The sequence below is a fragment of the Harmonia axyridis genome, chromosome 7 (assembly GCF_914767665.1).
Source record: "Harmonia axyridis chromosome 7, icHarAxyr1.1, whole genome shotgun sequence".
Taxonomy (NCBI): Eukaryota; Metazoa; Arthropoda; class Insecta; order Coleoptera; family Coccinellidae; genus Harmonia; species Harmonia axyridis.
In genome coordinates, this window is record NC_059507.1 from 30,779,460 (window position 1) to 30,798,985 (window position 19,526).

The 19,526-nt window shown below is 33.4% G+C and overlaps 5 protein-coding genes across 8 annotated transcripts; 3 read left to right on the forward strand and 2 right to left on the reverse strand.

Annotated features, from left to right (window-relative positions):
* The first annotated feature begins 1,339 nt into the window (after positions 1-1,339).
* On the forward strand, positions 1,340-2,599 carry LOC123684881 (intraflagellar transport protein 43 homolog). 3 transcript variants are annotated; one of them, XM_045624378.1, is made up of 5 exons: positions 1,340-1,622; positions 1,682-1,814; positions 1,895-1,921; positions 1,970-2,080; positions 2,133-2,599. In XM_045624378.1, the coding sequence occupies exons 1-5, from the start codon at positions 1,586-1,588 to the stop codon at positions 2,347-2,349; spliced, it is 525 nt and encodes a 174-aa protein (XP_045480334.1). In that variant the 5' UTR covers positions 1,340-1,585; the 3' UTR covers positions 2,350-2,599. The 3 variants fall into 3 exon arrangements, with proteins under 3 accessions (XP_045480334.1, XP_045480335.1, XP_045480336.1); XM_045624379.1 differs by having other exon boundaries at positions 1,685-1,814; XM_045624380.1 differs by having other exon boundaries at positions 1,727-1,814.
* LOC123684878 (zinc finger protein 501-like) lies at positions 2,448-4,921 on the reverse strand. Of its 2 annotated transcripts, none has more exons than XM_045624374.1 (5): positions 4,711-4,921; positions 4,170-4,656; positions 3,593-4,107; positions 3,393-3,536; positions 2,448-2,972 (listed from the first exon to the last, which is right to left on the reverse strand). In XM_045624374.1, the coding sequence occupies exons 1-5, from the start codon at positions 4,834-4,836 to the stop codon at positions 2,604-2,606; spliced, it is 1,641 nt and encodes a 546-aa protein (XP_045480330.1). In that variant the 5' UTR covers positions 4,837-4,921; the 3' UTR covers positions 2,448-2,603. The 2 variants fall into 2 exon arrangements, with proteins under 2 accessions (XP_045480330.1, XP_045480331.1); XM_045624375.1 differs by having other exon boundaries at positions 4,170-4,627; positions 4,688-4,921.
* Positions 4,922-5,331: 410 nt separating this feature from the next.
* On the forward strand, positions 5,332-16,830 carry LOC123684879 (chitin deacetylase 1). Its single transcript, XM_045624376.1, has 9 exons — positions 5,332-5,514; positions 8,651-8,763; positions 8,842-8,953; positions 9,096-9,223; positions 9,283-9,488; positions 9,545-9,701; positions 9,903-10,041; positions 10,103-10,349; positions 16,433-16,830. The coding sequence occupies exons 1-9, from the start codon at positions 5,439-5,441 to the stop codon at positions 16,734-16,736; spliced, it is 1,482 nt and encodes a 493-aa protein (XP_045480332.1). The 5' UTR covers positions 5,332-5,438; the 3' UTR covers positions 16,737-16,830.
* Positions 16,831-16,930: 100 nt separating this feature from the next.
* Positions 16,931-17,535, reverse strand: LOC123684883 (NADH dehydrogenase [ubiquinone] 1 subunit C2). Its single transcript, XM_045624381.1, has 3 exons — positions 17,305-17,535; positions 17,093-17,236; positions 16,931-17,034 (listed from the first exon to the last, which is right to left on the reverse strand). The coding sequence occupies exons 1-3, from the start codon at positions 17,474-17,476 to the stop codon at positions 16,985-16,987; spliced, it is 366 nt and encodes a 121-aa protein (XP_045480337.1). The 5' UTR covers positions 17,477-17,535; the 3' UTR covers positions 16,931-16,984.
* Positions 17,536-18,099: 564 nt separating this feature from the next.
* LOC123684880 (coiled-coil domain-containing protein 134-like) lies at positions 18,100-19,118 on the forward strand. The gene is made up of 2 exons (XM_045624377.1): positions 18,100-18,259; positions 18,346-19,118. Exons 1-2 carry the CDS (start codon positions 18,175-18,177, stop codon positions 18,897-18,899), a joined length of 639 nt encoding a protein of 212 aa, XP_045480333.1. The 5' UTR covers positions 18,100-18,174; the 3' UTR covers positions 18,900-19,118.
* Positions 19,119-19,526: the final 408 nt, after the last annotated feature.

Below are 19,526 nucleotides of genomic sequence, written 5' to 3' on the forward strand. Positions count from 1 at the left end.
ATTTTTGATTGAGTTTAATGAAGATATATCTAGAAAATTATAACACCGAAGAATCCGTTTCAAACCACGTATCGCCATCTATAATAGTAATTGCGTACTGATTACGACACGAATACATTTCATTTTTCTTTGCGTTCTTTCAATAATCCCTCGTGTATTGTGATTCGATGTTATAGGAAATATATGAAATAGGAACTGTCACCGACTGTGTCTGTTACTTAACAGTAGATTGGAAAAATTTCCAATACTACGAGTTTTCCGCGCCATCTATTGGCTTGGAGTGAAGATCGAGTAGGTCTGCCTTCGGATAATGTAGGAATATGTTTTTAATATCATGTGCAGATCATAACTCAAAATAATATTACAAATATTATGTTTTATATGTTTATGAAGTAGATGGTCTCAACTGATTGTGGTAAGTTGTTGAATTTGAGTCAATACGAATCAGAAAATGATTTGTTTTCAACACCTAAAACACCTTCCCCATAAGTATTCAGAACCTCCAGGAACGGACTGACCCTAGCACCAAATGGTCAGAAATATTTTTTTGGTTGAAGATATCGGCAAAATTTCTCCATTCACGTATTTTATAATTTACTCACCAGAAAATTTACCATTTTCGAATAACAAGATCTATAAGATTGAATATCCAAATATTTTGTTGAAGTATTGAAAGGTATTTCTTCTATACATATTTTTGTATTTATATTTGTTTGTCATTTTCCACATATGTTCAGAATGATTGAAAAATGAATAGAAATAATTTATGTATGAGAGAACTCTTTTTTTCCTTGATATAAATTTATTGTTTCTCATGTCCATTATGTCAAAAACAAAAAATAGGCAGGCGAAGCTGGCGGAGTTGGACTACTTCTTCAATTTGGGATATATGAACCAGATGCTTTCAGTTTTATACAAACGTTCATTATTTTTATGATCTTCAGAAAAATCAACATTTTTCTGTTATATCAATAAAGAGTTGTAGGAAACTAGTCATGATAACCTTCCTGGTATTCTTCAAGCGCAGTTTTTGTTATTTTGCAACTATGCCTGCGATTTTGAGAAAACGTTCTTTTTTTAAGATTCCGAAATAAGAAGTCATATAAATCTGAAATAAACGTTCACATATACCTTTTATCGGAAAAGTATTTCGATTCGAAGTCTGATAAATAAGCTAATTTTGAATTTCGCGCCAAATGTCATTATCATGTCGATAAAGTAGGTTTCCAATATATTTTCATCTATGATAGTATTGATAGCAATGAGGAGATGGTGCTAAAAACAGTTTTCCAAACCTACTGAAACAGTGTTTTATCTGATTAATCTATCGAAGGTAGTTTACTAGTTAATACATGATTCCTTTTATCATTTATGAGGGAAAGAAGTGAAATCAGGAATTCAAGAATATCCTCAGAGTAATAAATATTATTTTGCTCTATGCCCCCAACCCAACGAACATTTTTATGGTTTTTGTTTGTATTTTGATTTGATATCAACTGTACAAGAGATCCATATTAAAATAAAATATTGCTTTATTCATAAAAAAGACTGCTACAGATCGAAGGGAATTTCCCTCTATTTTCTAATGAATTTCAATCAGAATACTAGCATAGATTTATCAGGTATTTCATATCACATTATTAGTGATGAAATTATTGTTTTATTATCTTGATAATTCTAGTAGGAAGAGAAGAAATTAAATTAAGAATGTCATCTGAAACTGCAGGTAGTACTGACAACGAAACATCTGAACCGTTCGTGGTAACAAGAAGAAAAGGCGGCTGGGCAGATGAAGGAACCAAATCCGCTAAAACGTAAAGAGATCACAAGCCTTCTATACTACTTCTCAGAATAGAAATAACTCTAAACATGGTCTAAATAATTTTTTTTTCAGGTCCAGATCTACCACTTTCTTTGAACAGTAAGTCACCAACAATTAAAAAACCATTTAAATGACAATTTTTTTAAGGAAGAGGTTCCAAGATGAGAAACAAGACTCTGATGATGATATCCCTGTAATTCCAGATATTGATGATTTACCATATGATTCTCCAAATTTACAAGATGTTAATATACCTAAGTGAGCATTCTAAAGTGATATTTCATAAAAACTATCACATTGATCATTTCAGTGTTTCAGTCAAAAAAGCAACATATAAAGAAATAGATAAAGACAATAAACTAGAAAACCTTAAAATTGGTGATGCAAATTTTGGCAATATTGGAGATATCGATTTGACCCTCTTAACAAATAAACTGTATCCTGAATTTGAGGTGAAAAATATTGATGAAGAATGGACCCTGAATAGCCTTGCATTAGATTTGGCCAGAAACCTAGAAAAGCTTTAAGTGTATATGATATACATTTTTGCTGTGAAAATAAAATAGTATTTATCTTATTTAATATTAGTTCATAGATTGATTCTATAAACAAACAATACAATCAATTTTACATTGATCGGAAAGAACATATATTTATTGTCATATACATATTAAGATATGTAATAATCTTTTTAAATTGACTGGTCACATGAAAATTGACAGTAGTAAGTAGATCAACAATAAATTACACACTTAAAAAATAAATGTATTACAATTACTATTTATAAATTATTTATAACAGTAGGGTGGTTGTCTATCCCAGGCTCTGAAGATGATATACTATGTTTCTTCCTATGAACACTCAGTGCTCCAGATTGAGAAAATGATTTATTGCATATTGTGCATTTGTAAGGTTGCTCTCCTGTATGTTTTCGTAAGTGAACTCTCAATGTTCGTTTTTCGAAGAAACTTGAACCACAATGGGTGCAGACAAAATTCCTTTCATTATTATGCATTCTCATATGTACCTTCAAATGGCTGGATGTCACATAACTTTTTGGACATAAGCCACACACAAAAGGTTTTTCTCCAGTATGGATACGATTGTGCTTGTGTAGGTCTCCAGAACGAGCAAAGGATTTTCCACAGGTCTAAAATATATAAACATACTCATATCTAACTTGCTTAGTGTTTAAACAGATAATGGGAATACAATCATATGACCATAGGAGGTATAGTTGTCTTTCTATATTAGCACCAACTAATGCTCCTCTAGTCCATATAAATGTGTTTGTTATGCAACAAGTACCAGGAGTACTCAGTGAATTTTTGAATAATTCAGAGTTATCTGTTCCATCTTCCCACAAATTAAAGATAGCTATACCAATCATCCTTTTTCAGTATCCATTTAGGTCTCATTCTCTTACATTCAAACACTAATTATTATTTAACTTATATTATTTTAACTACTATATAATTTCTGAAATGAAACAATGTTCATCATGGATATAAATTTTTTCATTTCAGAATTGTCTATGAAAAGCAATAGCAATATGGGAGCATATACTTACTGCACAAATATAAGGTTTATATCCGGAATGAACTCGTGAATGTATTTCCAAATGATGATTCTGGGTAAATCCTTTAGAACAAACTTCACAGGTATAAGGTAATTCACCTGTATGCTGTCTCATGTGAATGGTAACATAGTGACTCTACCAAAAGCAGTCTTATTAAAATTTTCATTGGATTAAATTTTAAATCAACATACCTGAGAGAAAGACCTACCACAGATTTTACAGCTATATGGCTTTTCTCCACTATGAACCCTCAAATGTTTGGTTAAAACAAAGGAATGTTGAAAAGACTTGTTACATATATCACACACATATTTCCTTTCATCTGTATGAGATTTCATATGGCTTTTCAGGCCATTCATTGTTGCAAAAGATTTTAAACATCTATCACATTGCACAGGCTTCTCCCCAGAGTGCATTCTCATGTGCTCTTTTAACCTACCAGATTCATAGAAGCCTTTTCCACATGATGAACAGAAATGTTTTTTCTCTCCATTATGCTTTCTAACATGTCTTGTAAGACTTCCAGACTCAGAAAAAGTCTTGCTGCAGAACTGACATGGAAATTTTTTTTGTTCCATGTGAATTCTCACATGCCTTCTTAGAGCCTTTAAGTCAATACAAGTTTTCTTGCATAAGGTACAAAAAGACTCATCATCATCTGGATGGGCTATATTGTGAATATTAAGGTCATTTTGGGAATAAAACCCTACAAAAATGGTCTCCTTATTCTTATAGCTTAGTCAATCAAGAGAACTTAATTATTTTTACCTTCTCTACATATTGGGCAGATGTGTGAAAAATTGTTCTTTTGGTTACGAGCAACTTTACGAGTTCCTACTTTTTCTGTGGCTTGCTCATTGGAATTATTTTGTATATTTGGAGCATGAGAACTCTCTTCATGTGATACATTCTTCAATTCTGTAAGTTGCTTTGTCAAAGTGATTTCTTGTTCTGGTAATTCGTTATATGTTTGATTAAGAAAATCTGTACTACTGTTAATATTTTCAGTGATATTTGAGATATCATGAGATGTAACTATTGGATCTCCATCTATTTTTAGCATTACAATATCTTCAGATAAACATTCGTCCACTATATCCTGAATGTTGATAACAAAGTCATCCAATTTATACTTCAAATTTTCATGCAATATTGCATCTGATTTCCTACATAGTTCTCGAAAGTTGTAATTCCTTATTATTTCTGAATGACAATCTATGCAGAGGCTGTTGGGCAATTTATCGTTTTCGTCAATCTTGAATTAGGATTAATTACAACAAACATACCATTAGTTTATTTATGAACATACCAAGATACCTGTACAAGTATTAAAAATTATTTTTAAGTCATTCCGCAAAGAAATGAACTCCAACCCTTCTTTCAGACAAGCCCTACATAATTTTTCTGGCTGATTAAAATGAAAAGATAATGCCATAATGAACGAATTCCGAAAAATTATAAATATTTTTGATATCTGTGGAAGTGAGGCTAAGGATATGTCATAATAATAACAAATTGGAATCATAGAGTGGTCACATCTATGCATAAACTACTCCGCAGGACAAGTTCAAAATTTAAATTTTCATTCTTGAAATATGTCTCGAAATATTTTTTGTATGGAGATTCTTGAAAGAGAAAGAATGCTGATTCTGATATTCTATTGTTCAGTTTTTTAATCACTCTTGGATCATTAGTTATCGTAGTGAAATCAATCTGGACTTTTCTCCTTTCTAGATTAATTAATATTCTGGTTCAACATAATGAATGCTGTTCATCAGTGTCGAAATCGTCATTACTATAATCACCGATACTGCAGAATAAAAATTGATTGTATTTCCATATGTCTTAGATGCGATCAAATAAATTTCCATTTAGCGATCGACCTTGACCCATTGGATGCAAAGAAAGCGTTGTGGCCAATCGTTGATCTAGAGGAGTTCTCGAGGAAAGTGCAACCAGTGGAGCTGCCAGAAGAGAACAGATATATGTGGCTACCGAGTGTTTAGTGAGTGAACCATCTTCAACAACCGCAGGAAAATGTATATCCTGCCAGGTTGTAGTTTGAAAAACAAATATGTACTTCTTTGTGTAGGTTATTATATTTTAGCCATAGGTGAGTCAAATCTTTTAGAAAATAGTTACTCAGAAAGAAAATTATCAGAATAAACTATAATTAACAATTAAAGAGTTACTTTACGCGCTTTTCGAAAATCTTTTCTAAACAAGTTTTCTCTACAGGAAATTGTAGATAAGGACACAACATCATTATCTTCGTTGAAAAGCTTTTCTCTTATATGAGGAAATTCATGTGTTGAAAAAGAAAGTTAAATTCCTAGTTGAATTTATGATTGCACCATACATTCACCAGAAGAAATCTTTAAAGTGTTTAACTTACATAATCTTACAAACTATCGTTTATGGAAATTATTGAACTTACAAAAAAGATTAGTACAGAAGCGAGATTCATTAATTGAAATTTTCATAGAAAGTGTGCTAAATGCGTATTATATAGGTATGCCTTAAATGGAGTGTTTATAGGCATATTTTCGATTCTGCAGAATCAACAATCAATTTAAATAAAGCTGATGCAAATTTCCATAATGAGAGTTATTCCATTCCTAGAGGTTGCAAAATATAATTAATAACAGAATTTTATATTGTCATATAACGGTAAAATTTTAATCAATAATATTTTATAGAAGGTAAATATTGCGGAGGGATGTTTTCAAGCCATCCCTTCAAAAATTAATACAAATATGAAGAACATCTTTATGTAAGTCAAACCTGATGATGCTCTACAGAAATTTAAATCTAAATTTTTCCGACTCGCTCAGCATTTCTTGAATTTATTTTATTATTTTCAAAAAAACTTCATAAATGCCAAGAAGCAAGATTTGAATATCGCTCTGAAATTTTCACACATAAAGCTTTGTAATATTAATCATATATTATTACCTATGTTTCATACCACATTAGATTCCGATGCATACATTCAAAATCCTATAAAAATAAAAAATATATGATTCCGAAATTTTATCTTTGAAAAATTCAAACATTAAATGAGAAAAAAAATATTTGTAGCAAAATAACACACAAAAATAATAAATTTGAAACATGTAACGATATGAAACAATGTTCACCGAAAAGTTAAACTCTGAACAATGTTTACAATTTTGTTTTTTTTTGTTGTAATACAGGGTTTACAAAATTTTTATGACAGAAATAGTATAATACTCTTATATTCTCGTAATCCCATGTTTCTGAGAGGTGTCTCAGAACCTATGAGATAGGATAAAAAGTTATATGATTCCGTAAACTTATCTTCGAAAAATTCAAACATTAAATGAGAAAAAAAATATTTGTAGCAAACTAATACTACACCCAAAAATAATAAATTCGAAACATGTAACGACATAAAAAAATGTTCACCGAAAAATTAAACTCTGAACAATGTTTACAATTCTGTTTCTTTTTGGTGTAATAAAGGGTTTACAAAATTTTTATGACAGAAATAATATAATGCTCTTATATTCTCGTAATCCCATGTTTCTGAGAGGTGTCTCAGAACCTATGAGATAGGATGAAAAACATTGAAAATATAATTGTGGAAGACGGCTTATGTTCATTTTATTAAGCTCTACTCGAAAAGAACCTAAACTTAACAATATTCTAACCTCTGCACTGCAAATATTCTATTATTTCAAGAAATTAGAAGAAATTGCCTTTGACAATATAAATATGTATCTACAAAGTTGAATGAGGATGATGATGATACGAAGTTGCGAACTTCCCATTTTATTCTTCAAAATAATACCTAATTGTGGGTAAGATCCAATTGAAAAGAATTGTCTTCTCTTTGAATTCAAGTCGCATTGTTGATATGATCAAGTCTTCTGTCACGTATGGTGTTGGAATTCAAAATAGTTGTTCCTGTTTTGAAAATCCAACATTCTAAATTATTCATATCATGAAACCGGTATAGCAGTGACCGAACCTTGGAGTTGATTTATTTAGTGACAAAAATACAAAAACATTCATATTGTCGAAAATATAAATGATGCTGATGATCATCGAATTGGGTGGTATATTTTAATTATCAACTTTTTCCAAGTGAATTCGAGATTTTATTGAGATGACAACAGTTATGATGGTTGATATACACTTTCTACTTCGACCTCGATATTGTGCAGCTAACAGATCACAGAATAACAATTCTAGGTAATGTTTTCAAGGTTCTTCATGTCTTAAAAAACGTCTTCAACTTTGTCTGGGAGTCTGGTATCGTGATCTATTCTTCCTTGCTAAGAATGCAATGCAAATTTCTTTAATTGGTATTTACCGGGTGTCCCAACTTACCGTATACAGGCAATGCCTAGCTTATTTGACAAGAGAATAGAAAATTTCTTCTAATAACATCAAAGTACCTTCCCAATGATGTTTAAAAAAGGTTCTTACATTTGACAGCCCTGTGGTAGCTACCCCTATTTTCAAATGGCACCCCCTGTATATTGTCAGTGAAATTTGCATGTCGTTCTATTTGGAATACAACGATAGCACACACTTGGTGTTTTTTCAATAATAACAAAAACATTAACATTTTGTGAAGTATGAATTGCAACCAAAATACCTACTACGCAATTCACTGACAATATTATATATTACAGGGGGTGCCATTTGAAAATAAAAGTTAGGGGTAGCTACCACAGGGCTGACAAATTTTAGAACCTTTTTTATACATCATTGGGAAGGTACTTTGATGTTATTCAAAGCAATTTTTTTTATTATCTTATCGAATAAGCTAGATATTTCCTGTATACGATAACTTAATGAGACACCCGGTATAGTCTCTATATCTATCGATCCTATCAATATTCAAAACATTCCTGAGAAAAAAAACCAAATTTTGCACTTTTTGCATGATTTCGTCTATCGTCTATCTTATGAAAAGTATTAAGTTTTTTCTTTCAAGTGTCAACCCTCAGTTGTTTATATTTTCGGAATTATTAATTATTCGGAAACCTTTGCACGAAAGATTTAGAGAAACAAGAGCTATGCTGAACAGCTTTTAAAAAAAAATCGTATATGGTCAGCTATACACTAACCATATATGATTTTTTTTAAATCTCCTTCAGCTTTTAAAATTATAATATCGAAGGTAGAGGACAATCAGTTATAGCAACATATAGCTTAATGAGGAATTCACAAAGTTCACACTTGGGATCAACACCAATGTAATATTTTTCTTGCAGCTTATTGCCAAACAGACAAAAAAGCCAAAGATGATGGAAAAGAATTTGAGTGTCCTCAACAAGTAGGAAATGGAAATTTCGCTGATCCTGGAAATTGCAGACGGTTTTTTCAAGTAATCATTTTTGATTTCTTCAAGATTTCTTTAATTTTTTTCGCAATTTTCTAGTAACATTTATTTCTTCAATTCCAGTGCGTTGATGGGTTTCCATATGTAAATAGGTGTCCCTCAGGGCTCTACTTTGATGATATAAGTAAACAATGCACATTCAAAAACGAAGTCAGATGTGGACCCATAGCTACAAGTGAGTATAAATTTGACTAATGAAGCTACAATATGTGGAGACAATATAGTTCTTTATATTGAGAATTGTGATAATAAAAATTTATCATTATTTTCTTGTTACGAATGAAGATAATTAATATTCTATGAATTGGTTGTTTCAGCTCCAGCTGCTATTACAGAGCCCCCAACAGATTTAGCAGTAAAATGTAACCCTGCTGAATGTGAACTACCATATTGTTACTGTTCCAAAGATGGTACACAAATCCCAGGTGGTTTGCAAGCTGATGATGTGAGTAGCCATCAAGACATAAAAAATACAGTTTAAAAAACGATTTACATTTAATTCAGATTCCACAAATGATCCTTCTGACATTTGATGGTGCTGTGAACCTGAACAATTTCGAACATTACCAAAAAGTGTTCAACAAAAAGAGACAGAATCCCAATGGTTGCGATATCAAAGGAACATTTTTCATATCCCATGAGTACAGCAACTACCACATGATACAAACATTGGCTAGTGTCGGACATGAAATGGCTACTGAAACAATTTCGTGAGTTGGAAGAATACCAGAAAAATTTCGAAAAAATTATATGAAATATATTTTAGGCTACAGACAGGTTTGCAAGATAAAGGATATGAAGAATGGGTTGGAGAAATGGTTGGAATGAGGGAAATTCTCAAACATTTATCGAATGTGTCGAAAAGTGAAGTGGTTGGAATGAGGGCACCTTTTTTGAAACCTGGCCGAAACACTCAGTATAAGGTGAATAAAAAAATCCCAAGACAATACATCACACAACAGATAGAAGATTTTTCTGAAATAATTGATATTTAAGATATATTTCCAAAGGATATTGAAGCAGTATAACATTGTTCAATCCTAAACCTAGTTAACTATTCATATATGACTTCATATCCCTTCAAGATCCATTATAATAAACGAAGATTATTTTTTATTCTCCAGGTCATAGAAGATTTTGGGTATATTTTTGATAGCTCCATAAGTGTTCCACCTACTGACATACCAGTTTGGCCATACACACTAGATTACAAAATACCTCATGAGTGTAAATCTGGAACATGTCCAACAAGATCATATCCAGGTATTATTCAACATAAATTGCTGATTATATTGTTAAGTTATGCTATTATGAAATATTTAAGGAATCTGGGAAGTTCCACTCAATGAACATTATGTTAGAGACTTTGAAGGAGGCCACTGTCCATATCTAGATCAATGTGTACTTCATAACAGTGATGCTGAGGAAGTATTTGAATGGTTACAAGAAGATTTCAGTAGATATTACGAGCAGAATAAAGCTCCTTATATGATGCCATTCCATACTAATTGGTTTTCTATTAAGCCGTTAGAAAAAGGTCTCCATAAATTTTTAGATTGGGCCACTACTTTGTAAGTTGAAATATTCCAAGGGTTGTCCTATTCATTGACAAATATTGTCCTATTTATTGATTCGAATTTTAAAAACGGTGTATGTTAATTTCATTCATTATTTTAATACAAACTGTGATGACTTATCAACTCGATTGGGCGAACTTACTATGACTATGACGTCAATTTACGGTGAACCGAGCCAAGGAGGAAAGCAGGCCATGGCGCTAACAGAGAATAGAAAAATAACGACCAACTTTTAGTTCTAGTGGAATAAGCAGTGGCGACGCCAGCTATCAAGAATAGAAAAGGCTAAGATTTCCGGGTCCATCAAGTTTACATTAAATTCATGTTCTTTTTTTTCCCTCTTTCAATATTTCAGAGGAGGGGCAGCAAAAATCACCCGGTATACACGTCTTCAAATCAACTGATGATCAATTCCTTTGGGATCGCACTAAAGTCTTACAATCCTCTAAGAGGATATCTCGTCCACATTGGTGAATCAGTTTTTTTTCATATAGTCACAATGATTGTCGAATTTTGAGTCGGATATAGCCTCAAACATTAAGATTCGGTTCGTTGATGAAGAATCCATTCTCAGAATCCGTCTGTAAACTTTTCGAACGGGACAATCTAGATCAAGAAACTTGACATCTTCAGTGGGTTCCAATTTCCATGGAAGTGGTTGAGTTCGTATAAAATCCTACTACGGGTTCCGTAAAAATGGCAGTTCGAAACTTTGTACTCCAATTGATTTCGTTTGGTTCTATAATGAAAATTTTACGTGGAACCAGAACCATAGAAAATTCAAGAAGAATAAGGAAACACGAAAATAATTAAGTGACCACAGATCCAATCTATTTGAAATGTTGTGTGCTCATACCGGGTGACTTTTTCAAGTTGAATCAGTAAAAAATCTCTAAAAGGAAATATCTTACGAGAAAATGTTTCGAATGAAAGATTGAAGGTTCTAAGGAGAAGTCCACAGTCCACTCATGCTATAACTTCTTCCATTTCCTTCACCCTTGTGATGGGAAGGGGTAAATTTTGGAATTTTAAATAATAATGAATATTATATATTTTTTTTTTTTTTTTTTTTTTTTTTTTTTTTTTTTTTTTTTTTTTTTTTTTTTTTTTTTTTTTTTTTTTTTTTTTTTTTTTTTTTTTTTGTAATTGTAACGGCAACATGGCGGTACACAACGATTTGACTACGGAATTAACAAAATTGAAAAAAGACGTGTTAATAGAAATAATAATTACAAAGTGCATTCCTGATGGTATTATTGTAAGTGAAGTGTTGAGAAATCATGTGATATCTAGAAATAACGAACTTGATGATGATGTTTACAAACCTGCTTCGGATAACCTAACAACTGAAGGCGAATGTTTTCCCAAACAATGTGAACTTCTGAGTGAAATAAAAGTAACCAAAGTTAAGTTGAAATGCTCAGAAATACTGGTGGAAAAGTTGGAAAGAACCATAAAGGATAAAGAGCATATAATTGAATTGCTTACAAGTAGTAAACAAACAAAGACGTCCGAGACAAATTGCGTTGTTGCCGGAGCCAACAAAAAGCCGGAGCTCTCGGTAAATGATAAGAAAGTCACCAATAAACATGACAAAAAGACGACTAGTTTTTCTGATATTGTAAAGAACAGGAAGGATGGCGAAGGAGAAAAGGGTAATGTGGGGAAAACAGATAAAGCTCGTACCAAAACCGTTATTATCGGAACAAGGGACACAAGTGCGTCAATGCCAGCAGACAACCATAAAGTTCAATTCGGATCGGCTCCCAAACGAGCATTAATACATTTGGGTAAAGTTGCCCTGAATACTGGAACAGAGGCGGTGATGAATCATCTGAAAACAACCTTCGGCAGAGATGATTTTATAGTGGAAGCATGTCCAGTACGTGAGAATGCAAAAAGTTTGTCGTTTAAGATTGAGGCTGACTACAAATTATTGGGCCAACTTTATGACGCGGTGAATTGGCCCTCAGGTATGACAGTATCACGATATAGTTTTTTTCGGAGGCCGGAAAACAGTTTCCACAGTAAATAATGGTAAGTCCACCACATTTACTACTTACCTTAATTTGAATGTACAGTGTATAAGAAATAAAATTGACATTTTGAGCGAGTTTCTAAAAAGTATTGAGTGCACGGTAGCATGTATTACAGAGCACTGGTTAACACAGGATCAGAGAGCAAACGTCAAAATACACGGCTTTCAAATAGCAGATATTTACACCAGGAAAACCGCCGTGCACGGCGGCACATTAATATTGACAAAGAGTGGAATACACTGCGAACCCATTAAATTCTTGAATCACCTCTCAAGGGACCTGGATGTTGAGATAGCCGCCGCAAGCATACCCCATCTCCAAATGGTGGTGCTTTCCATGTACAGGTCACCTTCTGGTGATATAGACATTTTTACCACTCAGATGGAGCTTGCTTTGGATTATATCCTCAAAAATTACCCATCGGATGTTTTATTGGTGGGGGGGGATTTTAATGTGGATATATTGTCGTACACAACAGAAAGAGAGAAACTGGTAGATTTATTCGAATCATATGGATTAAAATGTGCGTTTACTGAACCTTCCAGAATAAGAACTTGTATTGACAATATTTATACAAATCTGGATCTGAGCAGGGCCACGGCCACCACACTACAGCCTCACATCTCGGATCATTTGGCCCAAAGTCTTGCCATACCGATCTTGTCACCTGAAACGAAGAAATACAGATACGTTCGTGAACTTAATGAAAGAAATACTCACCAGTTCATAAGAGAGCTGCGTAAAGTTCACTGGGGATCTCTCACCACATTGTCGGCAGAAGATGCTTGCCAGGTCTTCCATGACAGCATAATGAAGTGCTTCAATGAAAGTTTTCCTCTCAGAAGACGAACTGTAGGATTATTTAAAAAGAGGAATCTTTATTGTTCTGCGGAGACAGCTGAACTGATAAATAAGGCTGATGCAGCGTATACAGTTTTCATGGTGAAGAAGGATACAACTTCAAAAAATGCATATTTGTACCTGAAACAGAGACTGAAAACACATATTGATATGTCTCTGAGGGCGGAATATAAAAATTCAATTGAGAACTCCAGCAACAGGAACAAAGAAATCTGGTCCATAATAAGAGCGAATACAAAGAATACAAACCTGGAAACAAATTACAATTTGGATGTGAATTCACTCAACAAGTTCTTCAAGAACGTAGCCAATAGTGTTCCACCCTCACCTGCGGGCGCTACACCGGGAAGCTACTTGAAAAATATTAAATCTCCGCGGGGCTCCATGTTTCTGGCGGACACCACAGTGGAGGAAATAATTAGTGTAACTTCAAATTTCAAAGATTCAACGGCACTGGATGCCTACGGTTGGAATGTGTCTTTACTCAAGAAGATTATACACCAAATAGCAGTGCCCGTTGGGGACCTTGTGAATGTTTGTTTTTCTGAGGGAGTATTCCCGGGAAAACTCAAAATTGCCAAGATAATACCTGTTCATAAGGGAGGAACCATGGACAATTATGGAAACTATCGGCCAATTGCTATACTGCCCGTGTTTTCTAAAATATTCGAGGCAATTCTGAAGAACAGAATCATGAAATATCTCGAAAAGGAAGATTTTATGAGTACACATCAGCATGGATTCACTGGGGGAAGGTCTACTACGACAGCTCTGGCGAATGTTGTGGAGTACTTGCTTGAGGCTTTGGAGAGTGGCGAGGACGCGGAGTTGTGTTGTTGTGACCTCAGTAAGGCGTTTGATTGTGTGGATCGATCATTGCTGCTGCAGAAGCTCGATCATTATGGCTTGAGAGGACGAATATACAATATACTACAATCCTACTTGACAGATCGATGGCAGACAGTTCAGTGGAACGGCGAGAAATCAGGACTACAGGAGAATAAACATGGTGTACCACAGGGATCCATCTTGGGACCTGTGCTGTTTGTCCTTTATATGAATGATCTGCCTGTGAATATAAATGCTGGTAACATGTGTTTGTTCGCTGATGACACTACAATCATGAATAAAAATCGTGACATGGATGAGTTGGTGCGGATGAGTGAAGAATCATTGAAGGATGCGGAGCATTGGTTTGGAGCAAATCGTTTGGCTCTCAACTTAAATAAGACCCAAAGATTGGTGGTCAGCAATAAGTCGGCTTGCAGAGATCCAACTAGAGCAGTGAAACTATTGGGCTTTATCATTGAGCCAAATTTGTTGTCGTGGAGGAGCCATGTTGCGGAGGTGTGCAGGCGGCTGTCGGCGTCGATCTTCTCTATCAGAAGAATAAGATATATTGTGGATGAGGCCGCTGCATTGTTGGTTTACCATTCAGGTTTCCACAGCATTTCCACCTATGGCATCCTCATATGGGGTGGATCTCCAGAGGCTCGTAGGGTTTTTCTTAAACAAAAAGGAGCGATGCGGGTTCTGGCTGGCCTACCTAAAACAGAAAGCTGTAGAGGATTATTCCGGAGATATGGCATACTAACCATACCATCGTGCTACATTCTTGCCTGTTTGTGCTTCATCCATGATAATAGGAGGGAATATGCCCGGCAGTCTGATTTTCACGAACACAATACCCGCAGAAAAGATAACATAAGGCTGCCGAAAATTCGAACCGCGGCAGTGCAAAGGTGTTTCGTGTCTAACGGCATCAATCTGTACAACGCATTACCACTAAGCATTCGAGGGTTTCATTCGGCCAAATTTAAATATTCTACCAGGAGATTGTTGATGCAGGGCGAGTTTTATAGTGTGAGGGAGTTTTTTGATGGTGTGGCTGACCTGCAAAGTTTGTGATGGTTGTTTCGTTTTGTATATGTACTTATATGTATGCATTTTTGTTTTTTATTTCTTATATTTAATATTTAATTGACAGTCCATGTAAATTTTTGATGGAAAATAAATGACTATGACTATGACTATACGGAAAAATTGACAAAAGATCTGTGGGAACCATTTTTCACGAATCGTCACCAGATGGCTCTGTAATGGGATTTTCCGTCTAAACGACCTTAAAACTATCCATTCCTTTAATCATTCACATGAAATTTTAGTCGTAAATTGTCCAACTATTCGATCTTTGCATAAAGATGGATGACTTGACGGAGATTTCTACTAGATCCATATTAAAAAGATATCCATTTCGATTTTTTTCTTCTTTTAATTACAAAACTTGTATTTTTTGACATTGAATACGGATCTGCTATTGAAGAAGGGATTTCCATTTGAAATACCAAAGTTGACCCACTAAAAGCGATCAATCTTTTATTTGAAAAATTTTTTAGTAAGATATTTCCTTTTTGGAAATTCGAGTGATTCAACTTGAAAAATTCGTCCGAATCAATTCAAAGCTACATGCTAAATTTATGTGTTAATATCGGCGTCAAAACGCTAGAAAATTCAAGCAGAATATCGTAAAAAATGAGGAAAACGCTGACATGAGTTAGCTTTTGGGCGCTTGTGCATTCATGCGCCAATTGCACACCACAACTGTATGTATAGTCTCCAAGGATGCAATTGGCGCACCAAAAGCATTGACTTCACGTGAATGCTTTCCTTAGTTTTATTGATTTTGAAGAGTAGTGAATACCTGCCCGTAGGTATTATTTTCATTTTCATTCTTTTGCTCTGAAATTCAACATTTTCTGCAATAAAATGTGCTAGTTATTGTTGAAGTTTATTCATATTCAATTTTTTCATAACTTAAAATCAGATTTTTATAAAAAGACTGTAAAATGTGTAAAGAATCGAAGTAATTTTTACAATGAAGTAATAAAAAAATTTATCACTCACACCAGAATGATTATCACTAAAGAACACAATTGAATCAGAAATGAAGAGAAAGGCTTTCTAAAACGACACTCAATTGTTTACAAATACAAGCGTATGGTTGGAAGTGCGTTTTCGCAGCCCCTTCGAAAATTTTCTCTTTTGATAGTCGAACAGTCACATGTTCCATTACTTTCATTGTATTATTTCTAGATTGAATCAAGCCTTCAGTCTAGTCTAAAAAGTATCGACATTATCACTCAAACTGAATTAATTTCTTGTTTCATATTTTTTCAGGCCTGATGTTTACTTCGTAACTATTACCCAAGCATTAACCTGGATTACTGATCCAAAGTCTTTGAACCAACTCAATAACTTTGATGCTTGGGATTGTCAGAAAAAGAAGGAAAACACTCCACCACCGCCATGTAATATACCAAACAAATGTGCACTGAACTTCAAAACACCAGATATGAATTTTACTGATATTAGATATTTGGAAACTTGTTTTGAATGTCCCAACCAATATCCCTGGTTGGGAGATGCAGGTGGTTCTGGAATTCCTGGGAAAGACAATTATATCCCAGATAATGTTAAATAATTTTAGGATACATATTTTAAATTAATACCAAAATTGTAAGATCCAATAGTCAATTTGTTGATTGAACTAACAATAAATTATTGTTTTTATGTAACGTTTATTTTGTTATTTCCCACTTTCCAATTTCTATGTAACAAAGTATTTTTGTGTGAGAATAATAATTGTTAACAAACATTGAAATAAAACAACGAATATGAACCTAAATTTCTTTTTAACTATATAATACAACTTGGGATATTACTACCTTATTAACGAATAGGGACCCAAGGTTGAAAAACTTCAGCATATTTTTTTCTTTCTGAAAAAAAACATTAGTTACTTAAATCAATTAACTATATTTGTTGAAGCTTGCTCACCAAATGGTGGGAAATCTTCTGGATGCAGCTGTACATAGTGACGAAGAACAGCATCTCTTTCTGCGTCATAGTCTTTCTTTAAATTGTCCATGTAATTTCCAGCTATGGCTCCAAGAATTGTGAAGGCAGCAATTCTATGTAAACCTACAAAGTATTTTTCCTTGGAGCACTTTATGTTACATAAACAATTATTCAAAAGAGGTTATCCTTACCGCTCATCACTGGTCTTTTAGAACCATAATTGGCATATAAAGTTGCACCTAAACTTAGAGAACCTCCAACTAAATAACCCCAAACATTGTGAAAAATAGAAGGTTGGAGAGCGTCATTATTTGTTAATAATTCTAATGGGGTTTCAGCTACTTTAGGACCTGTTCCAGCCATGTTGGAAGATATTCCTCACATCACAACACAACGCAAACTAAAATTTTTGATCTCCGCAAAGACTGAAGAAATCTATAATTTGAGGAAGGCCATCTATAATTCAAAGTATAGTACCGGTTCATAAACATATAATGTTCTATTCTGTTTTTTTTATTGTGAACTATCAAATTGGTCATTTACTGAAGAAGGAGAGTCTCTCCGAAACGTCTAATTGAATATTTTCACATAAAGATCATTAGAAACCTGACATGTTCAAATGAAGGAAAATCCATTGACTATAATATTCTATGTATGTGAAATAAACACGTTATGTAGAAATTCGCTAATAGATGGCAAGTAATTCAAAAATCCATTTTGAACATAGACCTATAACATTATTCTATGTCAATGATTTTGAAATAATAAAAATATATAGTCAAATGATAAAACAAATTTATAAAGTAATGTTATTTTCTCCGAGTATTTTGATGCTTAATTATTAAAGAATCAAATGAGTTCGAAATATAAAACCAGTTCGAATTTTAAAGTTGGATACACGTTTGTGAAGTTCAAGTAGTCTTATGTTCTGTGGTCGAAAAAGAAGATAACTGTATCATTGATAAAAAGAGAGGAAAGATATTTTCTTTTCTCTACCTAACCTAACATTGGCTTTCAATTTAACATACTAATCGATTAAAAGTAATTGAAATTGTTAGACAATGAATTTCATTATTCTTTTACTCATATTTCCCCTTTATGTGGATGCAGAAAATCTTGATTCGTCACAATTGGCGGAAGAATTATGTATCCTTCAGGTATTAGCGCCAAATTTGAATCAGTTACATGGAAATAATAAAAGTAATTAATTGATTTTTCCTATTATTAATTAGATAAACAGTTATTCAAGAAACAGAGAGTAAATCATTTGGAAGCGATAAAATCTTTTAGGAAAATTTCACATTATGATAAACAATATTCGATGATTCAAATGATGGCTGAAAAAGTTTTTAGCAGTATTCAAGAAAATAGGGCATCAATTGAAGCTTCTGCGTTTATACCAGGAATATCTGAATTTCCTTCAGAGGATAGAGTGAGAGAGGCCCTCTCAAATATACTTGAAAATACTGCATTATTTTCAGAAATAATCATCCGTTATCCTGATATTGCAGTTGTTGTTTTAAAAACCAATAACAACTGGGATGTTCTTCTGCAGTGGGGTATAGCTTTTTCCAATCAAATGAGGTACTTACTTGATAATAGCACCATCAAATTGCTTCATCTAGTCAGTCAAGAACTCAATCATGTTGATCGAGATCCAAATTATATAAACCCATATAGAAAAATTAAACCTAATGAACAAATTAACCAGAGTTTTGTTCTTAAAAGAAAAAAAAAGAAAAAAATGAAAAAGGGACCAAGAATGGTTATTCATAATGAATTATGAAAAGAATAATGGCATAAAATGGTTTAAAGTTCCTCAGATGCACAATGCATTTGGTTGCCAACCACGATGACAAAAATAAAGATAACAAGTGATACGATTGCTGGGAATAAGTTTTGGTGGATAGTAACTTTGAGCTCATTCATTTAATAAAAAGTATGCACCAATCTTGATACTATACAATACCTCATTATTCTTTAAATAAATAAACATTGAAACCTGGGTAATATTTTATGTAGCTGCTATATATTTCATCTTCATCCTGATAATGCCAAACTATTTTGTAGTTCCTTCAAGCAACGCTTTCCATAATTTATATGCATTCGTATAGTAATCTCATCTGTTACTGTAGAGTTGTTACGAAAGTCTCTCCTAGCCCATTCCTTCAATTCATTTTGATGATTTTCTCCAGGTACTGCCCTAATTGTTTTGAAGATTGTTCTGTACAAATTCTTCACCTCTTGTTTCAAAATAAACTGCAAAAATCGGTCGACTGTAAAGTTTGAAATATATATAAATATCTTATATACCTGTTGAAGCGACAAAATAGGTTTACTATTCTGAAGAACCATTTGTGCCTTCTAATGATAATCATTCGATTGAATTTTGAAATAGGTTAGAATGCATTTC

Excerpts from the sequence above, each read along its gene's own strand:
- LOC123684881 (XM_045624378.1), top strand. The coding sequence starts at position 1,586 with ATGAATTTCAATCAGAATACTAGCATAGATTTATCAG. Across the intron at positions 1,623-1,681 it reads TACTAGCATAGATTTATCAG|TAGGAAGAGAAGAAATTAAA; the intron begins GTATTTCATATC and ends TGATAATTCTAG. Across the intron at positions 1,922-1,969 it reads TCTACCACTTTCTTTGAACA|GAAGAGGTTCCAAGATGAGA; the intron begins GTAAGTCACCAA and ends AATTTTTTTAAG.
- LOC123684878 (XM_045624374.1), bottom strand. The coding sequence starts at position 4,836 with ATGGCATTATCTTTTCATTTTAATCAGCCAGAAAAATTATGTAGGGCT. Across the intron at positions 4,657-4,710 it reads ATACTTGTACAGGTATCTTG|ATTGACGAAAACGATAAATT; the intron begins GTATGTTCATAA and ends TCCTAATTCAAG. Across the intron at positions 4,108-4,169 it reads CTGCCCAATATGTAGAGAAG|GGTTTTATTCCCAAAATGAC; the intron begins GTAAAAATAATT and ends CCATTTTTGTAG.
- LOC123684879 (XM_045624376.1), top strand. The coding sequence starts at position 5,439 with ATGTATATCCTGCCAGGTTGTAGTTTGAAAAACAAATATGTACTTCTT. Across the intron at positions 8,954-9,095 it reads ATGTGGACCCATAGCTACAA|CTCCAGCTGCTATTACAGAG; the intron begins GTGAGTATAAAT and ends TGGTTGTTTCAG. Across the intron at positions 10,350-16,432 it reads TTAGATTGGGCCACTACTTT|GCCTGATGTTTACTTCGTAA; the intron begins GTAAGTTGAAAT and ends ATATTTTTTCAG.
- LOC123684883 (XM_045624381.1), bottom strand. The coding sequence starts at position 17,476 with ATGGCTGGAACAGGTCCTAAAGTAGCTGAAACCCCATTAGAATTATTA. Across the intron at positions 17,237-17,304 it reads TAAAAGACCAGTGATGAGCG|GTTTACATAGAATTGCTGCC; the intron begins GTAAGGATAACC and ends AATACTTTGTAG. Across the intron at positions 17,035-17,092 it reads AGAAGATTTCCCACCATTTG|AAAGAAAAAAATATGCTGAA; the intron begins GTGAGCAAGCTT and ends GTTTTTTTTCAG.
- LOC123684880 (XM_045624377.1), top strand. The coding sequence starts at position 18,175 with ATGAATTTCATTATTCTTTTACTCATATTTCCCCTTTATGTGGATGCA. Across the intron at positions 18,260-18,345 it reads ACAATTGGCGGAAGAATTAT|ATAAACAGTTATTCAAGAAA; the intron begins GTATCCTTCAGG and ends ATTATTAATTAG.